The sequence below is a fragment of the Capra hircus genome, chromosome 12 (genome assembly GCF_001704415.2).
Source record: "Capra hircus breed San Clemente chromosome 12, ASM170441v1, whole genome shotgun sequence".
Taxonomy (NCBI): Eukaryota; Metazoa; Chordata; class Mammalia; order Artiodactyla; family Bovidae; genus Capra; species Capra hircus.
The window spans coordinates 35551671-35574920 of NC_030819.1; the positions used below are offsets into that span (position 1 = coordinate 35551671).

At 40.0% G+C, this 23250-nt stretch overlaps 1 protein-coding gene across 8 annotated transcripts in view; it reads right to left on the reverse strand.

The window, feature by feature from the left end:
- Positions 1–23250, reverse strand: part of LMO7 (LIM domain 7) — a 221579-nt gene that overhangs the window by 57610 nt on the left and 140719 nt on the right. For 4 of the 8 annotated variants that reach the window (XM_013968307.2, XM_013968308.2, XM_005687664.3 and 1 more), the window contains 5 exons: positions 12642–12672; positions 11542–11655; positions 7365–7563; positions 1342–1594; positions 106–384 (listed from right to left, as the gene is read on the reverse strand). In XM_013968307.2, the coding sequence (XP_013823761.2) occupies positions 106–384; positions 1342–1594; positions 7365–7563; positions 11542–11655; positions 12642–12672 (876 nt within the window). Of the gene's footprint in view, positions 1–105; positions 385–716; positions 1016–1341; positions 1595–7364; positions 7564–11541; positions 11656–12641; positions 12673–23250 lie in introns of those variants that run through there. The other 4 variants (XM_005687667.3, XM_005687666.3, XM_005687668.3 and 1 more) reach the window with 2 other exon arrangements.

Genomic DNA, 23250 nt, shown 5'->3' on the forward strand with positions numbered 1-23250 from the left:
GCTGGAGTGGGAAATTAATCTCTCTCGTAAAATGCGCACATAGAATGCACGCTGTCAGGGTACCGAATGGACACTGGAATGAAAGAAACATGCACAAAGACAAACCTGAATCCCTGAAATTCTTTATACCACGGTTTGTAAGTTTCCCTTTTTATACGTTTCCAGTTCACATCCTCTGGGATCCAGCATTTGGGGAGAAACTGATCAAAAGCGTTCCCTGGGCTTGGCATGACTGGGCTTAGCTTTCGCACGTAAAGATCATCCTTTACAGTGTTGGGAACGCTTGTCTTGTTTTCGTTCTCTTCCAAATAACAAGAGGAGTCTGAAGTTTCTTGTACTGTTGGCCAGTTCTCCACGTTCGTGCCCCAAGTTCTCCTCTCGTTACTGTTCAAAACATCCAACCAGTTAAGACACTGCGTGAGCAATTTGTGACACAGAACACAAGAGGCATGCTTTCTGTCTCACAAAGTTCACACTGTGAATGCAGCCAATTCGTTTCCATTCTCATCATTCTCATCATTCCAGCCCCTACAACAAAGTTAAGGCATTATAACAGCATCTCATTTTAATTAGAGAAGAGCTTGATATACGAGGGCCAGAGACACTTATAGAATGTGTTAGAAGAGAGAGAAATCGCAAACCATCTGGGGTGTTACTTTATGTATTAAAAATCAACAGCACAACAGGCATTCCGATCCCGGAGAAATTTTTCTGACCTCGTCAGTTTGTACAGCCCAGTGGTTAATGGGTCAGGAGGAGAAAAGATGAGTGAACAAGATTTAGGAGAGATGAAACCCTCAGGCCTCTTTTTCACTTGGAATCTACGGTTGGCTAAGTCATCCCAAACTACATCCGGCAGCCTCCGTTCCTCCTCTGAGTCCGATCCGCTTTCAGAACCATACACCTCCTTCGGATAGGAAGCTGGATTCGAAAAATCACGCTCTGCTCTGCTAATTTGATGGGAAATTAAAGAATACTTTTTGTGTTCACTGAGCTCCATCAACACAGATTTTTAAAAAAATGGAAACAAGCAACACAGCAGAGTTCACAATGAACAATGTAAGTCATCCAGGAAGCTGAAAGATAACCAGTGAGTCAAAGGCAAGCATCTAAAAAAAGAACCGGCAAATCATATGCTGACATTCTAAAACGGAAGAAATCTCTTCAAGATATGGATGACTAAAAACACAGGTAAGAAAAAGAAAGATTTTCATTAATGAAGTTTTATGTTATCTATGAAATACATTTTAAGGATTATTCCTTTTACCAAATTAAATATCCCAGCAAATTCCCCAAGCCAAATGAATTTTCAAACTCAGTAATCAGCTCACATTCCAGTACCTTGGAAATGTTCCATCTGCTTCTGTGTAGACGGCACTTGCCCAGCTTCGTCTGTTATCCTCATTTTTGTCCAGCTTTTTCTTCCTCAAAGGTGCCGGCACGTACGATGGCTGTTTACTCTTGCTGGGTAAAAAGCGATTGAAGGGTAAGGCAGACTTGGGTTCAATAGCCGAAATCCTTCTATAGGACATATCATCTTTATTATGGTCCTGCATTTTGAATGTAAATTCAGAATCTGTGTCACTTTCACAACCTATTAACAACAACAACAAAAAAAAAGGCACAGGAATTTGCTTTAGTCTCCAGATTTTTCATCTAACTGAAACCCACACAGCCTGCCTGCTTTGTCTTTCCCTTGGAAACCCAGGGCTCTACTGCTCACTGTGGGGAATATTTTTAGAAATTTGTCACGAAGTTGTGATAAGACCCATTAGGAGGAACTTGCTTTGCATACTGGAGGTACGCACAGTACATCCTTCCACTGGTACACATTCTAAGTAGAAAAAGTTCCAGTTTATGGCTGAACCCCTTTTCTACTCAATCTTCTCATGATTTTTTGTTAAAGTTGTTGATGGAATATATGTAAATATTGTGTAGCCACAGAATCAAAGATGCCTAACATGATATCTGAACAGAATTCAAGGGAACCTCAGTCATTTAAAATAAATTGTGCCATCATCCAAAATTTCTGTGAGGCAAGAGACCAGCAAAGACAAAGAAAAGATGCAAAAAGCACATGATCACAAAGAAGATTGACAGATACATATGAGACCCTTACGAGCAAGAATCACACATAACATACGTGGTTGGACCAAATGACTCCTGAAGTCCTAAAGGAATATTAAGAGACCAACCACAGAACTCAAGGCATCTTCTGACAGTGGTCACCAAAATATTGGGAACCTTCTATTTTGACTCAATATCATTTATGCACATATCTGAAAGAATACAGTTTGATACACCTCAAGGTCAGATAACTACAAACACTACTCTGTTCTCAAAAAAAAAAAAAAAAAAAGCCAGTCTGTCCTTTTAAATACATGGGAAGAAATGAAGGTACAAAACATTATAGATACAGCTGAGCTGTCTCCCTTCCTGCCCTTTTTTTTCCTGCCTCTGTGTGTTTTGTGAAGGAAATTTGCAAATGCTATGGTCTTCGGTAGATTGGTAGCTGAGTACCTGGGAGCCAACCTGCTCTTAGCAAAAGAACACGTCCAGGCTAACCTGAGCCAAAGGCAGTCTGTCTTCTCTTCCCTGGCTGGCAGGAGTCTGCAGCGAGTAACACAGAGAACCCTACAGGAAGCAGTTGAACACATAGCTAAGAGACCTTGAGACCAGAACAGGGAAAGGAGAGTCATGGCAAAAAGGGAGGAAGTATAACCAGGTATCACCAGAAAGATTAACAGTCAATAATCTGGTGCTTTGTTTTTACTGCCTCCAAAATGAATACATTTTTTTCTAAGTAAGAGAAAAATGTCAAGATTCTTACTAAAATTTTGAACATGTAAAATTTTAAGTATAAAGATAGTTCTACTTCGGAAATTTTTTAAGTTAAATTTTTTTTTAGTCCACTACAGTATGCTGGAGAGTAGGCAAATATTCTTGATATGGTAAGAGATATGGATGAAAACTATCACCTGTCCCATCAATAAACAAAGGATGTTTCAGCCATCAAGCTCTCAGCCACTGCAGCCAACCAGGACTGTGTGCCCTGAGGGGCTTCAGGGTGGATTAAAAACAGGATACTAGCCCTAGGTCGGAGAAGGCAATGGCACCCCACTCCAGTACTCTTGCCTGGAAAATCCCATGGGCAGAGGAGCCTGATGGGCTGCAGTCCATGGGGTCGAGAACAGTCTGACACAGCTGAACGACTTCACTTTTACTTTTCACATTCATGCATTGGAGAAGGAAATGGCAACCCACTCCAGGGTTCTTGCCTGGAGAATCCCAGGGACGGGGGAGCCTGGTGGGCTGCCATCTCTGGGGTCGCACAGAGTCAGACACGACTGAAGCAACTTAGCAGCAGCAGCAGCAGCAGCAGCCCTAGGTAGTTAAGTGCTAGTGTTGAAGGTGTTAGTCACTCTATTGTGTCTGACTCTTTGTAACTCCATGGACTGTAGCCTACCAGGTTCCTCTGTCCATTGAATTCTCCAGACAAAAATACTGGAGTAGGCATTTTCTTCTCCTGAGGATCTTCCAGAACCAGGGATTGAACCTGGGTCTCCTACATTTGCAGGAGGACTCTTTGCCATCTTAGCCACTAGGGAAAGTGCATATAAAAGGAATGATTTCAATGAGCTCAGTCTCCAGCATCTTCCTATACATAGAAAAGCTTGAAATTCATTAACCTGAGATGTCTGGTTTTTCTTTAATTAATAGTAATCTTTTGATGTTCTGACTACCTGGGTGTTTTGGGGCTTTGTTTTTTGATTGCTGCTGCTGCTACCTCGATTCAGTCATGACTGACTCTGTGCGATCCCATAGATGGCAGCCGACCAGGCTCCTCCATCCCTGGGACTCTCCAGGCAAGAATACTGGAGTGGGTTGCCATTTCCTTCTCCAATGCATGAAAGTGAAAAGCGAAAGTGAAGTCGCTCAGTTGTGTCCGACTCTTAGCAGAAACTCCTCTATATCCTGGCTCTTCCCTTACCTCTTCAGAGCAGTCCCTCAGAGCTATCTGAGAGGCTGTCTTCAGGGCTAAGTCCTCAGCAAGTCTGCTAAATAAAACATAATTCTCAACCTTTAGATTGCCCTTTTTTCAATCTGTCAACAGAGGCTTCCTATAATATAACTTAGGAATATGACTTTGTAATTCATTAACCTAAAATATCAATCTTATCAATATTATTGATCATCAATTTGGGACTACAATCTGGTGTAGGTAGCAGAATTTCAACAGACTGATCAAAAAAGAAACAAACAAACTTTTATCATCCTGGAGGGCTCACAAGATTTGTTTTCTTCCTTCCTTAGTTGTAATTACCAAGTCTTCACGTCCACCCTCTTCAAACAAGGTCTGCAACTCCTTTCCCATGATCAGGAAGCTGTGCGACAGTAACCCTCTGCTTTTCATCACAGGGAGCAGGCACCCAGCCCAACAAGTGTCTGAGGAGAAGGCTCACACCACTGAGCCACTGCATGTGAAATGACCAGAGGCTATAAACTCCCACACGCCTTCAATGCATGTCCCTTTTATTATTGTTGTGAAGTGAAAGTCGCTCAGTTGTGTCCCACTCTTTGTGACCGCGTGGACTACATATACACAGTCCATGGACTTCTCCAGGCCAGAATACTGGAGTGGGTAGTCTTTCCCTTCTCCAGGGTTTATTATTGTTGGCCAGATAGAAATCCAAACAAAGCATGTGTTAGGTTCTTCAGTTCAGACAAAGTAATATAGTAGGTTGATAATTTCAACCTCTGCATTCACAGCTTTACTCACTCAGATGAATTATGAACTCAGATTTATTTCCTTAAAACTATCTTAAGAGTCATCTGGGCTACGAAAATGTTACACCGAGATCACAAACAGCCAACAAATACAACAGTAATTACAAAGGTTAACTTAAATAGCTATTCACTTTTCTTTGTTAACTTTTTTTTGAATTTCAATATATTTTTATTTTTTATTTTTAATAGAAAGATAATTGCTTTATAGTGTTATGTTAGTTTCTGCTGTAGAACAACAGGAATCAACTATAAGTATATATGCGTGCATGCTCAGTCCTATCAGTTGTGTCCGACACTTTGAGGCCCCATGGACTGTAGCCCACCAGGCTCCTCTTTCCATGGACTTCTCCAGGCAAGAATACTGGAATGGGACGTGTCTCCTGCATTGCCAGGTAGGTTTTTTACCACCAGCGCCACCTGGGAAGCCCATGCACTTGAAGTTGCTTCAGTCATAGGGGAAGCCCATAAGAGAGAAAAAGAGAGAGAGAGAGAATGTACATACATATACATCCCCTCCCTCTCGAGCCCATGCTTGTGAAGTCGCTTCAGTCATGTGGGAAGCCCATAAGAGAGAGACTGTGTGTGTGTGTGTACATACATATATATCCCCTCCCTCTTGAGCATCCCTCCTACCCCCCTTTCCACCCCTCTAGGTCATCACAGAACATGGAGCCGAGTTCCCTGTGCTATTCAGAAGCTTCCCACTAGCTATTTATTTTACACATGGGAGTGTATCTATGTTAATGCTACTCTCTCAATTTGTCCCATCCTCTCCTTCCCCCATCCCATTCACTTTTCAAACTTTTAAAAGCTATCACTATTCAAAAAGCTAAATAATTTGGAGTTACAATATTTGCTGATTCATTTTACTTTGGAAAAACAAATTCAGTGTATACTGCCTTTATGTAAATTTAAATTAAGTAAACAGTAGTAATAAAAGGTGAATTCTAGCTCATGATTGCATGCTAAAGCATTTAGAAACAAGTGTAATGTATTCTGAAGTGCCTTGAAAAATAAAATGGATAATTAATGCCTAGAGGTCAGGAGCTTGGTGTGTAATAAAGCCAAGCATGGTAAATGTTATGATAGAACTAGGTGGCAGGTAGGAGCATGCTAAGTCATTTCAGTCCTGTCCAATTCTTTGGGACCCTATGGACAGTAGCCTACTAGGCTGCTCTGTCCATGGGATTCTCCAGGCATTGCCATGCCCTCCTCCAAGGGATCTTCCCAAACCAGGGATTAAATCCATGTCTCTATGTTTCCTGCATTGGCAGGCAGGTTCTTTACCACTAGTGCCACTGAAAAAGCCTGGCAGGTACATAGGTAGGCATGTAGAATTCTTCCAACTTTGCTGATGTTTGAAAATGTTCTATAATAAAAGCAGGAAAACATTTAAAATAAAAATATAATCAAAATAAACAAGCAAAGTGAAATCTCTAACAATCCAGCACAAACTCACAACCAGAACTCTCAAAATTTTCATGTTGCTGGTGGAAGCACAGAAACAGTTCAAGAAACTTCACTTATGGTTTCAATCTAGTCAAATCTGAATCACAAAAGGTTTACAGTCAGAAATTTCTGATACCACCCAACAGCCATAGGAAAAAGACTTGTATTTAAATAATAGATTTTACACTGGGATTTTGAAAGAAAACTCCTTCCCACAACAGAACGACTCATTAACATGTTCCTTTCATACTTATTCTGGGTTGACTCTGACCACGACAGAAGCAAAGGATGCTTTCTAACACAATGCCAGTGTTGCTGCTTAATCAACCAAAGTTTAGCATAATATTCTATCAAGACAGACATCAATCACTTCTTTTCTTGGGTAGCGATAATTATCAAAATAGTTTCCTGTTTTTTCTTAGAAGCTTTTTCTTTTTATCTTTTGCCAAAAAGAAAAGGGAAGAAAGAAGGTTATTCAGGAACTAAAACACACTTCTACAGAATCTTATTTACTTTCTTTTCTATGTCTAGATATATCAGTTATTAGGCTTCAGAGGCAGAGATTGTTAACCCCGAATACGGAGGAAAAAGAATTAGGATAGACTGTCACTTATAAAACAGGCCATAGTTAAACTGTCTCTTCCCTTTTGTTTAGTTGCTCAGTTGTGTCTGACTCCTTTGGGACCCAGGGACTGGAGCCCTCCAGGCTCCTCTGTCCATGGGATTTTCCAGGCGAGAATCCTGGAGTGGGTTGCCATTTCTTCTCCAGGGATCTTCCTGTTCCAGGGATTGAAGCCACGTCTCCTGAATTGGCAGGCAGATTCTTTACTGCTGCCCTAATCCCCTCCAAAAACAGATTTTGAAAAAACGAAACTATCACCCCACAAGTGGCAATATAGTGAGGAAGGAACAAGGGAGAAAGAGAGAAAAGGAAGGAAGGAGAGACCTAAGGAAGAAAGGAAAGACAAGACACCCTCAATTCTATTCCAGTCTCCACGATATATACTTCCTGGTCAAGTGATTGTCTCAATAATTTTCCCTCCATTTTTCTACTCTCTCCCATTCCCATTTTTATCTCAATACACTAAGAAATAAAAATAAACTGTCCAGTCCAAAATGCAACTCACCTTCACGTGCCCCCCTCAACGTGATATCAGAGGAGCAGCTTGTGAATGACCTTGATCCCAAAGAGTCCAAGCTCTCAAACGAGTCCTCCCTCTTACAGTTGCCTGGAGAAGCCAGAAGCTCCCCGCGCTCAGGGCCCCAGATGTCGCTGTAACCACTGTCCCTGCCACTCCTCTTCAGGCAGCTGGACTCTTCAAGTGCCTACAGGGCATTTGTTCAGGAATAGTAAGTGAGCAAAACTTCCAAAAATGTCATCAGTTATGGCGTCTTTGTTTGCATAGCTCAAGTCATGCTATCTCTGATTAGATGAGGCAATGAGATTTCCCAGTGAAATGTCAGAAAAAAATCTGATAGAAATCAGAATATAAATCTGTAAATGTTTTCCCATGACTTAATACTTTAGCACTCATGTGACAACATGGAGGTACCCAATATTATTTAGTAAGGTAATAGAATCTATTTAATAATGAGGAAATTTTCAGTCAAAGAACAGCTAATAAGTAGAGTAACATTCAAGAGCTAAAATCAATTCCTGTTTAGTTTTCTGGCAATAAACATAAAAGGAGGCAAAGAGAAAAGTCAACCTTAATTTCGATATTCAAAAGGAGAAAAGAATAAGATTGTATTCAGCCTACCTCCAGGAAATATTAGGGGTCATTTCTATTGAACAAATAAAAAATACATAACAAAGTTCTTCAACAAAAAGAAAAGTTTTAAAAGAGAGAGGGGTAAGAATAACAGCTATACACTTCACAAACTTGTCTATTTTCACAGATTATAAAACTAGATTTGAACCAAGGAAAGCTCACTGGTTACAAAACTAGATCTGAAGAAAGCAGGCTTGTTTGTTGATATATAAAACATTTCCCCTGTATCTAGATGAAATATTTGGCTCCTGTATCAGTTATATAGAAATAAAGTAAATGTTATTAACCATAGGTTTGTAAATCATATAGAACTTACTAAATAAGCATTTTTAACTAACTTTCCTCTAAGAAAGTTAATAGCAAAATACAACTGGACTTTTAAAAATTAGCATTTCAGTAGAATTTATAAAGCCTTTAGCATAGTAAAGGCTTAATAAACATATATATATATATATATCAGTGAATAGTTAGCAACTCTATAATTTTTTAATACAGCAGAGGTAATTTTGTTACTACAGTAACAAAATTATTTTTTATTTATTATTATTTTAAATATTTATTTTAAATAATTATTTTTTATTTTAATTATTATTTTCAGATAATGATACTAATACAGAGATAAGAATTCCTAGGTTCTTTAACAATCAAATGTAATATGTGAACCTTTCATTAAATCATTATATAGACAAGAAGCTCTGAAACAGAGTTGGGAAACAATTGGGATGTTTTGAATATAGACTGGATATTAAATAATGGGGAATATTCATGATTGTTCTTTGGTCTAGGAGACACTGTAGATATACAGAAAAATATTCTTACTGTTAAGAACAGCATACCGAGTATTTAGGAGTAAGCAACCTGAAATCTACATGAAATAATGGATAGACACCTAAATAAAGCCAATGTGGGACATGCTTAATGATTAAATCTGGTGGAAAATAGGTGGGTATTTGTTACACTACTCTTTCAATTTTGAATTATGAAAATTTTCAACATGTGGAAAAAGTTGAAGAAAAAAGGTTTGTAATGAATAATTAGCAGCTGTCTCGGGCATACTTTTGGCTAAGACTGAATGTCAATTTGTGGTTGAATTGTGTGACAAGTGTTTAAGTGCCAATAAGGTCCAATAGATTTATTTGAGATTTTATATATTTTATCTGCCACACACACCCTGGAATTAGACTTGACATCTCGTCATGCAAATGCAAGCGCCTACCTTGTACTCTAGCTCCAAGCAGATGAAGAAGCTGGGACCAGTGTTGGTGTCACCATAATACTTTTCAAAAAATATAAAATTTAAAATTCTAAGTAAATCTTTAGATTCATCAGGTTTCTTAAACACATATTTGTTGAAGCCTTCGAGTGCAACACACAGGAAATGATTTTTGACCTAGTAAGTGTTAAAAGTTAATGATGATGTGCCACCATAGTTGTAAAAGAACTGGCATTTGGCCCTGTTGCCTGGTTCCTACCCCTATCCCCACACCAAGGACTTTTCTCTGACAAGTCACCTAAAGTGAGTCATCTACAACTTATAGGATGACTCAAGGTCAACAGTTTACTGCAAGAATTAAAAAAAAAAAAAAAAACACACATACACTTAATTTAATTTTTTTGGCTGCACTGGGTCTTCATTGCTGCACTCAGGCTTTCCCTAGTTGTGGCGAGTAGGAGCTATTCTCTAGTTGCAGTGTACAGGCTTCTCAATGTGGTGGCTTCTTCTGTTGTGGAGCATGGGCTCCAGGGTGCAGGGGCTCAGTAATTATGGCACATGGGCTTACGTGCTCCATGGCACATAGAATCTTCCCAGACCAGGGATCGAACTTGTGTCCCCTGCATTGGCAGTGGATTCTTAACCACTGGACCACCACAGAAGTCTCTGCAAGTATTTTTCTTTATTCATATTTTAGATTGGACATTAAGCATAACTATTTAAGGGAGAAAAGTTTGATGAACACAACGATTTTGATTTTAACAGAACAGATGCAAAACATATACTGACATATCTCTTAGGGCTCTCCACCCGCCATAATAATGGAATGGAACCACAGCTTTAGCTTTACCTGTGAAAAATTATTTGTATATCTACTCTGGTTTTGACACTGGTGGCAGGAAACAAACTCAAGCAAAGCATTCCCAGCACACTCTACGAAGGTTACTGAACCTGAGTCACACTGCCATAAAAAGAACCAAAGGCTGTAAAGAGAACACTAATGCAAGGGCCAAAGTCCCATGTTATTTTTAACTGGATGTTTTCTTAGCTGAAATAACTGTAAGGCAGACTCTGCTCACGCTCGAAGCCCCGCCACATTCATCCTTCTGAGCCCTGCCCTCCACCATTGCACTGACCTACTTGTTCCTCTGTCTGCATCAAACAATTGTGCTTAAGGATGGTTCATCTCCCTTGTGTGAGTGCTTTCTCAACACCTCATATCAGGCATGATATTATCTCAACAATTATCTGAATTAACTGTTTTAAGAATTTTAAATAGGATATTATCAACTCCTTATGATTTAAAAATAAAAATCCAGAAGGAATACACTAATCTTCAAGACCATAATTTCATCTCTCTATAATATATATGGCTGGCCTCAGGCAAAACTAAAGATGAGAGTAGTTATAAGGCAAAGACATCATTTTCATCCTGGCCTAGAACGTCTATTTTCCAATCATAGTAACTAGCATTTATTATATCCTTACAATGTACCAGAGACTAAGGCTAAATGCCTGATGGGTACAGAATCATTTACTGATCATAAAGACCCATCAAGCAACTACTATTAATTAGATGGTGACAAATTATTTTGATGACATATTTTCTTCTGAATACTGAAGATTCTCCTACAGAAATACCCCCATGGCGATTAGTTCTCCCATTTGATCTTATGAATGAAGATCTGGCCAACTCTGGTTAGCCTTGGCACTTGACTCTCTTCAAACAGTCTTTAAACACTCAATATTTACAACACTGATTCCAAAATATGAAGGACTAGAAATGTGTTTAAAACCAAAGATTCTAACTTAAAAATCTTATCAAGTTTCATGTAACAGCATTTACTACTCTTTAGAAAACAGACGTAGCATGGTAGAATTGTGAAGATATTGGAATAAGTACATTAGAGATATAGTGACCCATGGCAAGACAATAAGATAAAGAAACTGAGTAACATACACACATTTTAATAGCCTGAAGCAGTTACAGGTCAAGTTCATAATTAATATAGAAACAGTTGGGTTATATAAAGTGTTGAAGAAAGAAAGTTAATGAGTATCTCACTGAGTTACCTAAAATTAAGAAATAAATACCTGTACCTATATTATATATCCTGGAAACTGGTCTGAAATACTCACTCCTTGGTGGTGACTTATGAAGTCAGCAGATAAGTAACAATCCTCTCTAGGCATCCCCATCAGAGCCACCATATTTTGTAGAAAAAGTAAAAGAAGGCAGAGGGCATGAAAACAAGAGAAGAAGGGGAAGATAAGAATATTAGTTACAGTAAGTGTCTCATATAGATAGAGTTTCCTTACCTTAGTCAGAGCTTGTCCTAAAAGATTCTCAAACGCTTTCAAATTAAGACAGGGACCATTATAGTAGGGGTTACTTTGTGCTTTTCTCCCCAGCCAGTACAAAGTTATCAAAACCTTAAAAAAAAAAATAATGCCGTGAAACAACAGATGAGTCAATTTAGTAATTAACAGCAAGCTCAAATGCAAGTGAGCACTAGATAAAAGGCCATATGTATGTATCATTGAAAAGTAGATTTCCTTTTAAATTACATGAAGAAGGGTCATCAAAAATGTAATTCTTCTCTGAGCACATTCTCACACCAAAAGCTGAGACCCTCCAACAGGTATTTGTACATTCTACCGGTACACATGAAGCAGGAAAAAATTTACAGGAAGAAAACATAAATTAAACTTTTCAGAAAATATTTTTCCAACAAACTTACACTAAACACTTAAAATCAATAATTCTCAGCTTCACATTTTTAAATAAAGCTGTCACATTTTTAGAAATTCTTCTAATATGCAGCATACTATAGACATGTCTACACTGGCTAATTCCTCAGAGTTCTTAAACATTTAGTGTTTTTCCTTAAAGTCTGATTTTGGTGGCTTCTGACTTACTCTCCTAAAAATCCTATAGCCTGTTTATCTGCCTTTGCGTGCATGCTAAGTCGCTTCAGTAATGTCCAACTCTTTGCAACCCTATGGATCACAGCCTGCCAGGCTCCTTTCTACACAGGATTCTAGGCGAGAATACTGGAGTGGGTCCCCATGCCCTCTTCCAGTGGATCTTCCTGACTCAGGAATCAAACCCACATCTCTTGCATCTCCTGATTTCACAGGCAAGTTCTTTGCTACTAGCGCCACCTGGGAAGCCCTTATCTGCCTTTACCACATTGCTAACAAGTTAGGACTCACTTCCTAAATTTCACCCACCTTCTTATACTATGAGGTCAGAGAATACACATTTCAATCACATTTAAGCATATTTAGAATTTGTTTCTAACAAAAATTCCATTAGAAAAAGGATAGAGAATATATCAGATATTTTTAGTTCTCACTACCTTATTACAGAACATGTAAGAAACCATTTATAATGTTCCATTAAATATGTATCTTACATTTTTCACTCTCCTATCAGTCTCTTCTTGCCTGTAAAGAAGAAAAAAGAAAATATTCATTAAGTGATATCTGTGAACCTGACATTGTTAATTATTAACTAGAAAAAAACTCATTTGTATTATAAAGTTCTATTAATATTAATATCACCTGGAAGTTCAGAAACTTTACAGAATGTATTATCCATCAGAGGATTTTTCCATCTTCATTTATTTCACGGAGTATAATGGTCAGTTTTCTATTAAAAGCAAGGTTGTCTTTTTTTATTTCATTTATTACAGCTTGATTTATAAAATGTACTATTTGCATTTTTAAAATTTTCATTTTAAACAATGTTTAAATTCAACCAAAAGGGAAAAAAATCAACATATGGTCACGGCAGAAAACGATCAGGAAAGGCAAAACATGTAAATAGGAAAAAACAGAAGTAATTTTGCACGGAGTTTTCTTTTCCATTGTGCCTGGTGGTTTTTCATTGAAGTTCCCCAGGGAAAATTGCTCAGAGACCAAACCTCTGCAGATGCTAGAAAGTGCAATTTTTAAAATGCCATAAATCTCTGCCGGTATTATAAGCATCATGAGCTTACCTGGTGGCTCAGAGGGTAAAGTGTCTGCCTGCAATGAGGGAGACCCAGGTTTGATCCCTGGGTCAGGAAGATCCCCTGGAGAAGGGAATGGCAACCCACTCCAGTACTCTTGCCTGGAAAATGCCATGGACAGAGAAGCCTGGTGGGCTACAGTCCATGGGGTCGCAAAGAGTTGGAAAAGACTGCGTGACTTCACTTTCACTTTTCATAAGCATCATGAGTCCTCCCCCCTACCCCTATAAAAAGGCATGATATTTATGGGAAAAGTTAAAGAAACAGATGTCAGCACAGTGTGGAAGACAAATACACATGAGTTCATTAATAAACGGGTCACTCTAAACTACTGGTGCTTTCCAAAGACTTAAGCAGGATCATTGCTGGTTCAGAAGAGATACCAGACCCTGAGCTAGATACGCTTCAATGTCGCTTTCCAGTCTAAGAGTCATAGTAGTATACTTACAAGAAAAAAAAAAAAAAAAACATATATATATATATATACACATACACACACACACACTGGCTTTCTTGGTGTCTCAGAGGTAAAGATTCTGCCTGCAGTGCAGGAGACATGGAAACGTGGGTTCAATCCCTGGGCTGGGAAGATCCGCTGGAGGAGGAAATGGCAACCCACTCTAGTATTCTTGCCCAGAAAATCTCATGGAGAAAAGAACCTGGGGGGCTGCAGTCCATGGGGTTGCAAAGAGTTGGACATAACTGAAGGACTGAGCATATACACACACACAGTGTGTGTGTAAGACATAGAAAACATACACACATAACATATATACACAGGGAAACAAAGGGGAAGAGAATGAGCTCATCAGTAGAGACAAATATTTAACTTAGCTTTCAAAGAATCCATGAAGACAACTACGACCATTCCTTCCCATACAACAAACATGAACTGAAGTGAACCTAAGAACAACATGCAACTCCTGTCTACCACCAGAACGGCACCACAAAAATAAAACTCATGAGCTCTCACCCTACTGTGGAAACGTAAATTCGTCTAACTACTTGAATACACTTGGTAGCATCTATTCAAGCTGAATATATATGCATATTCTATGATCTAGTAATTCCACTCCTCAGTATATATCCAGCAGAAATACTTACAGATATTCAGCAAAAGTCACATATGAGAACCTTTGTAGAAGCACCATTCATAATAGAATGAGCTGGAGCTACACTTAACATGTTTAAGAGCCGAATGGATCGATTATGGAATATTCGCACAATGAAATATTCTGTAGCAATGAGAACAAACAATCTGTAGCATTGAGAACAAACAACCTGCAGCCATATGGTTCAATCTCACAAACAACTGGGAATCAAATGAAGCCAGATAGAGCACAGACTGTATTATCCATTCACGTCAAGTACAAAAACAGGCAAAACAAAGATAAGATGTTAAGATTCAGTATAGTGTTCACTCCAGTAGGGAGGATGGAAGTGACTGGGAAAAGGTGATGCACTTCTGGGAGCCAATTATTTCTTATATTTTGATCTGTTTGATCTAGTTCTTATATTTTGAACGCACTTCCTACCTATGTGCATTCCATCTCTAAAGTTTGGAAACTGTACACTCAAAATACACATATAGAAATAGATACATATTTCAAAAAAGCAAATAAATTTCACAGCCCAAGTACTTAAACCAGGGCTTATCTCTTCAGTAAAAAGAAAATAATAGTGTTTAAAAAAAATCAACATTTCCAAAGAAGTAGGGGGGAAAAAATCACTAGAAAGCAATAATAAAAATAACAAAGGTACAAAATATATAGCCTCCTTTTATATTAATGGCCAACATACACACCTTAGACATTAATCAAAGCACAAAGAACCATCAACACTCAACACAAAGCATACTCTAGGCTGAAAACCACCACACTATTAACATTCAATGCAAAGCACCCCACTTTTCTCATAAGCACCCTGAGGGCAGAAGGAACAACAGAGCTCTCTCGAACCCCTGACCTCCTTTCCACACAGCCTTCAGCTTTCTAATCCAACACACTCATTGCCTTTTTATTATGATAAAGCAATAATTGTAAACACAGGGTATGGCCTATTTGGGAATAAACACTCACAATAAACCGTGACCTTGGCACTACAACCTTTCCCTCATTTCACATTCCTGTCTGAACATGAGCATTTATAACATGCTCTTGAACACGGTGACACACAGGCCGGCCAAATTGCTGTTCTATCACTGAAATGTAATGCCAGGAATTCAAGTAGTCAATGATTTGCAGGAGTCAATAGAGGCCAGCTTCTGATACACAACAAACACATCCCACTGCTTGGAAGTCGAAAACCAGGCAGCTCCTTTTGCCTGCTGTGGCCACAGGGCACAACCCCAGAGCCTTTCAAAGAGAACAAGCGTGAGAGCTGAGGGGAAGCTTGGGGTATCAGCCTCTCCATGTACCATCCAAGATGCTGCCAGTCCAACAGAACCAAAAATTAGACAAATCCGATCTACAAATAGACTAGTCCCTTATAACAGATATTTCAACTGTTGACATGGTATATATATAACATGGATAGACCTAGAGTCTGTCATACACAGTGAAGTAAGTCAGAAAGAGAAAAATGTCATATATGAACGCATATATGTGGAATCTAGAAGCACAGTAGAGATGACCTATTTGCAGGGCAGGACTAGAGATGAAGACATAGAGAATAGACAGGTAGACGCAGGGTGGGAAGGGAGAGTGGGACAAACTGGGAGATTATGATTGACATATATACACTTCCATGTAGCTAGTGGGAACCTGCTGTCAGGCACAGGGAGCTCAGCTCAGTGCTCTGTGATGACCTACAGGGGTGAGATGGACGAGGGGGCAGGAGGGAGGTCCAAGAGGGAGGGGATATATGTATACAAAGAGCTGATTCATCTCACTGAAGTGAACACATTGTGTTACTTTCATAGCAGAAAGTAACAAAGCAATGTGAAGCAATTATATTCCAATTTTTAAAAAAAAAAAAAAAAAGGAGGATGGTCTTTGGGTCAGATGTAAGTCCCAAGAGCTATGTTCATCTTGGCAATTTAACTCTCGATGCTTCAGTTTCCTTCTGGAGAATGTGGAAATAATGGCCAGTATTTCAGGAATTCATCAGAAAAGTACCCGGGTACTTAGCAGAGTCCCTAGCCGTATGCTAAGTGCTCACTGAACACCAGTTATCACCAGTCTATAAGCTGTGTGAGGGCAGAGATCAACTTACTTACCAAGCTACCCACAAAGGCTTCCTAATGAAGCCATGCTGGATCGCAACCTTTAAGTTGCAACCAGCCTGCCTGACATTCCCCATCTCTCATCCCTGCTTAATTTTTGTATTATAACCATCAACTGCATGCATTCATTTATTATCTGTCTCTTTATCATCCAAAAGGATTTTTTTGTGATTTTATTTATCATCATACCCCAAGTATCTTAAGACGGGTCTACCACCTGACAAGGACATTAAAATACTTTTATTAAAAATGTCTAGCACGGTGCATGGCACACAGTGCTTAGCAGCACTAATCTGAACACATCTTTTTAGGTTACAGAAATGTAAGTTAGCAAGAGAAAGCCTGAAATGATAAAAGCTCAGGAAAATTCCTATGTGATGTTAACAGTTAAATTGCATTAGCTTATTTACAACACCCAATTTTGACTCCAATTGCCCTGATGTTCATAACTGTGCTTCTTTGTAAAGTTACTTTCTTTAAAACTTCAATAAAAGGAATTATTTATAATCATAGATCAATAACCTTAAAAAGGCACAGATCAAAAAACAAAGAGGAGCTGCAAAGTGCTGAGTGCAGAGATTAAGCGCTAGATGTAAAAGCTTTCCAGCAAAGTTCTGAAAGACAAAGGCCAAAGAACCTAAACCTTCCCTGACACCCAAATTTACCATAAAAAGGGACAGAGATGAAACATTAATGGTTTGAAAAATTACTATGTTGAATACTTCTCTGTGTATTATATACTAATTTAAATATTGTGTTTAATACTCAAGAAATGACCAAGTATAACATAGATATCATCTTCCACCCTGTTAATGGAACAGCTCTCATCATCACCTCACTACCCAGCAAACGACCAGAAGACATGTGCTAATCACAGAGCTCTGAACTTTCTGCCAGAGGCCAGGAAGAAGAGAGCCACAAAAGCTCAAGAACGCCCATCTATGAACAAGATCCATCAGTAACCACCTTATCCTAACATTTTCAAGGTAAATATAGAACTAGGAAGCTCTAGGTCTGATGTTTTCTTTATTCAAGGCTATTTTAAGATGGAGGAGCCTGGTAAGCTGCAGTCCATGGGGTCGCTAGGAGTCGGACACGACTGAGAGACTTCACTTTCACTTTTCACTTTCATGCATTGGAGAAGGAAATGGCAACCCACTCCAGTGTTCTTGCCTGGAGAATCCCAGGGACAGGGGAGCCTGGTGGGCTGCCATCTCTGGGGTCGCACAGAGTTGGACACGACTGAAGCGACTTAGCAGTAGCAGTACAAATCATCAATCAAGAAGTACCATATCTGGGGCCTCCCTGGTGGCTCAGTGGTAAAGAGTCCGCCTGCCAATGCAGGGGACACGGGTTCGATCCCATATCTGGGAAGATCCCATAGGCATGGACCAACTAAGCCTGTGTGCCACACCTATTGAACCCTCATGGTGCAGCTACTGAAGCTTATGTGCCCTAGAACCCAAGCGCTGCAACAAGAGAAACCACTGCAATGAGAAGCCTGCTCACTGCAACGAGAGCGTGGTCCCCACGCGCCACAACTGGAGAAAAGCCCATGCATAGCAACAAAGACCCAGCACAGCCAAAAATTAATACATCTTTTAAAAAGGAAGAAGTACCATATCTAAGGAAAAGACCAGGGAAATAAAATTCATTTGGATGCTCTAGCTTCCATCAGGAGACCCCATGCCAGGCAGCTCACCTAGGAGGGCAGGCTCTTGGGTCAGACCTCCTGGTGTGATTTCTGGCTCCACTTGTAGGAGCTATGAGAATGTGGTCAAGGTATTTAACACTGCGTCTCCATAGGCTCACCTGGAAACCACACGCCCGTCTCACTGGGCTGAAAAGAGACATCTGGGAAGTATTTAACCCGAGCAGATCAAGGAAAGGAGACACTTCAAGCCTACCCTCCAGTCATCCATCTCAACCACACAGTGTGGTGGGGGGAAGTGACTGGGGGACAGGCACGTTCCCCACACGTTTTTCCCCTAGAAGAGACATTTCTGTGAAGCACAATTCAAAACACTCTTTCATGATCTGCTTTCCTTTCCCTGTTTCTCTGAAAGCTTTGAACAAGAAAGTATTTCAAGTATAAGGTCAAATAAAGAGCAAGGCAAACTAGCGTGGTATTACTGCTGTTGGCCAAACATCCACACTGGCCCCAAGCCAGCCCTACTCACCCGCCCTCTATCTACCAGGGACTGCCCAGGCCAACACCCTTCCATTTTCCAAAAGGTCAAAAATCTGAGGGGGAAAAATGTGTGTATGTGGCCAAAATATATCTCCCTCATATCTGATACCAAAGTTTGGGGACAGAGTGTTAAAAGGTGAGATTCTCCTTTTATTACAATTGGGTACAGCCAGCTATACTCTAGGACTTCATTAAAAATATTTCCAATACGTTCTGTTTCCCCAACAAGCCCACAAGCATGCACCCACCTCAGCCTCTCCAGACATCTCTCCTGCGGGACTGTAGAGAGCCAGGACCATATCTGACTCATGGCTGTACCCCAGAGGGGTCAACCACAGGCCTGGCTGAGAGCCGCCCCGCATTCAAATGTTCACGTATAAGTCACCTAAGCTTCCTTGGTGACTCAGTGGTAAAGAATCCACCTGCAATACAGGATATACTGGTTCAATCCCTGGATCAAGAAGATCCCCTGGAGAAGGAAATGGTAACCCACTCCAGTATTCTTGCCTGGGGAATCCCATGGACAGAGGAGTGGGCTACAGTCCATGACTCTTCAAAGAGTCAGACACAACTGAGCAATTAAACAACAACAAAAAGTCACCCAAAGCCACTCACAGAGCCAGTCCAGCAGATCAAGGACAAAGAGTTGGAAGAAACTGTCAGCCCCAATGAGATAAAGCTTCACAGAGCTTACAACCAAATCCCATCTTCCATATTTTGATGCATCTTTTCTTCAAGGTACTGACTTCTCACTGGTAGCACTGCAAGACTCACTCTTCTCATATTCTGCCCCAATCTCAATCTCAAAACCCCCTAAGCCCTGAATTCTCTGTGCCCCCAAACCATCCCTCCTCTCAAATCCCAGCCCCCTCCCTGCCCACCTCAACCTCAAACACAGCTGTCTTACTGAACCATCACACACAGAAGCGTGTGACTGAAACCTCGTGCTGGAATTTCTGATAGAAGATCTTTGCTTCTGGTACAATGGGAGATTTCCCTACATCCTGACAGGAGAGATGAGCAGTGTGGTACCACCGTCCACTACCTCCAGCTTCTCTGACCACAAGGATTCAACAGGAGACACATGTATAATTTCCTACCCGACCAGGTCTCCTCCCCGCCACACACACCCCCCGCTCTTTCTCTCCCTAATCCTACAGTCCTGATGATCCCCTTTTCTAGGCCTCAGATAAGCCTCTACCTTTGTTCCTCAGAACAACTGCAACTCACTGGGGTGATTATGCCCCCAGGCATCCACTTCCTGAGGCCACTTCCCAGAGGAGGGCGTGGACCCAACCCTTAGAGTCAGCACTAGCCCTGCCCTGCCCTGCCCTGCCCTGGGCGGCACCAGCTGACCCGGTATGCTGCTGGGGAAACGGGGCTGACAGAAAGAAGCTGGCCTCGCACGATACTTGGTCCTCCTCCAAGCCACCAAGTTATCCGTGCCCTCCAGCTGTCGCTTATGAAGTCTGGCCACCTGTTCACAACTTTTTTAAAAATGGCAAGAAATGAGGCCCTGAATCATGATTTCCTAAGTGGTCACCAGTAGAAAAAGTGTGTGGGCTGTATCTGCTTTCAATCTGCCAGATATGTGTGCAGCGAGGCAGCAAGCATGTGTGTGGCTGGGGGAGATGGTTGAGACCATTCAAAGCAGATGCTCTTCTCATAATCGCGGTGGCATCATTTTCTATAACAGGACAGGCTGCCTCCAAATGGAGGGGAAAGGAGGAATTCTTTGGGTTGTTCAGGATACTGAGTGAAATCTGAAGAAGCATAGTGAGAAAATGGGCTTCCCAGGTGGCTTAAATAGTAAAGAATCTGCCTCAATGAGGGAGACCTGGATTCGATCCCTGGGTCAGGAAGATCCCCTGGAGAAGGAAATAGCAACCCACTCCATTATTCTTACCTGGAGAATTCCATGGACAGAGAAGCCTGGTGGGCTACAGTCCATGGGATCGCAAAGAGTAATTTCTGACACAACTGTATCTGAGGGAAGAGCCTGTTTTTATTCCAAATGAAGGCTTTTAGGAATTTACCAGGTAATGGCTCCTTTTTCTATCAACAGACATTTTTATTTATGGGAGCTCATCCACTGCATCCCATAAAATCTTTCTCTAGTGACTGGCAAATACAAGGAGGAAGAGATGTGTGGACAAAAGTTAAAGATGAATTCTTAGAATACTGTATTCTTTCCTTCACTCTGAAAGTAAGCTGCATTTTTAAGAGTGAAGTTGAAACTCTTCCTTTCCTCCCACCTTCATCCCTAAAACTGAAACTGTATTCCATTTGACAATCTTCCAGTGAGGTGACACACACTTGACTCATAGCTTTTGACCTGCCATGGCTACAGAATGAGCTCTACCTGATGGTGGCAACTGCAGAAATGGCACTTGAGAAAATAACACCAAATCTGGAGATAATTAGTGAGCACGAATAGATAAACTTGATGATTTCTGTACTTACCTATGTGAGAACAAACTCTTGGAAATTCAACAGTTTTTGCCCTAGCAACTGTAATGCTTATTCCAAACATGACAAATGAGTAAGTACCAGCTCGTTAAAAATAATTTGTTATTAAATTTCATACCCCTCCCACACGCTACTAAGAATAGCTAAGTTTCACTTAAAGAGAAAGAGGGAAAAGAAAAAAACATGCATTCGAAGACACCGGCACACATTCCCCCTGAGAAAATGAAGCTGAACAGTGCTGCTGCAGGGGCTGAAAGGGGGGTTTTGCTTCTCTCTCAACCACAGACTGTTTGCAAATCTTCATTTCTACTGTTTTGGAATGTGTTTGCTATTATATAAAACTGATTTCACAATTGAGACTCACACATGCACATCTCCAGTTAGATGGTAACCCAGAAACAGACAATTCCTGAATACAGAATTTAGTGTCCATGATGCATGCTCTTTTTACTAAATGGAGTTATGTCCTTCAACTATATCAAAGAATTATATCAAATGCATTCAATTATACCAAATATATATCAATACTGATACTTATCAATTATAGCAGAGGCTAGAGCTGGGTGTCAATTACAGACCTACCCATCATTTTACTTTTGCAGGTAACAATGCCAGGTAGCAGCAGTAATGGAAACAGTGGGTTTGGTTTTTAGACATGGGAGGTCTGAGACACATTACAGACAAAACAGAAATGTGAAGCAACTGGTAATTAGACATACAAGGAGGATGTTCAAGCTAGAAATCTAAGTTGGAGATATTAATATAATCTGGGGAGTTGTCAGTATAAAGTGTAAAGTCATAAAGCTACAATGAGACAAGTATAGCTAGACAAGAGGTCTAGGATTGACTGAGGTCTGAGAAACCTAATGCGTAAGGGCTAGAGGTAGAGGAGAAACCAGCAAAGCAAAGAGAAGGACTAGCCAATGTGATGGGAGCGAATGCCAGAGGGAAGGACAGACAGACAGAGGGAATAGTCCAAAATGTTATTGAGAGGGAAATGAGGATGAGTGTTAGGGAATTACTGCTATATTATTTTCTTAACCCTTATAATATCTTACACACATATACACAATTATGAAATTGCTAATTATTTCATTCCAAAGGAAGAAAAAGAATGAAGTATTAACATCAACAAAAATTGCATCAAAACCACTAATGTTTCTAACAAGACAATTTAAGAGAATACTGAGCTACATGGCTCAGGTGCCCTTGCAGACTTTTAAGTTCATGCTCTGTAGAGCCAATAAGAAAAGTTCACTATTGTTATAAATCTTCTACTGGAACAATAATGTGCCAAGTGAAGAAATTTTCAAGTCAGTATTTCTCAAACTGTGTACCATGAAGCCGGAGAAACTAGCAGACTGAATGGAGCATAAGGTCAAAACTTTTTGCCAAGGGTTGCATATTCTCTTCTTAAATGTACATAATAGAAAACTGAAGTTCTGGTAAGTCCTATAACTTACCAGAGATCCATTTTACTTACACTAAGAAAAATTTACTCTGTCACATTTTTTGGCACAAATCTTAAGGGACTCTGATATTGATGAACTATTTCCCAACTGTGTTCTGTTTAACTCCACTTCATGCTTAATTACATCATCTATATTAATAATAATTGCCTTATTAAGCACTTTATACTAATCATTATCTTGACCATACTGCATTATCTCCTTTAACCCACACAATACTCTGATGATTTACAGAGTAGAAAACTTGGACTCCAAAGGCTTAAAGACTTTCCTAAAGTCACAAAGCTATGTAAGACTTGATGTGATCCATAGTTTTCAAAGACTGAGAGCCATGAACTAAGATCCCTGACTTAGCATTAGAATAGTCACCTTTTCTACCTTAATATATTTTTAATAGCTTGCTCTTTCTTAATCCTAAAAAATAAGTCTCTCTGTAATACCCTGAAATATAAATGTCTCTCAATATTCTCTCCAAGTGTTGGCTCAAAATCTATCTATTGCATTAACACTTTCTTGCCTAAATCTGTCCCTCAAAGACAATGGCAAAAGCTCCCCACCTTTTCTGGCAAAATCTAGATAGGTATTGTACTATCTTGAATATACAAGCCATTATGGGATTCTGCAGATAGAAAATTGTCAAAGCATTTTCTAAAATTCTTC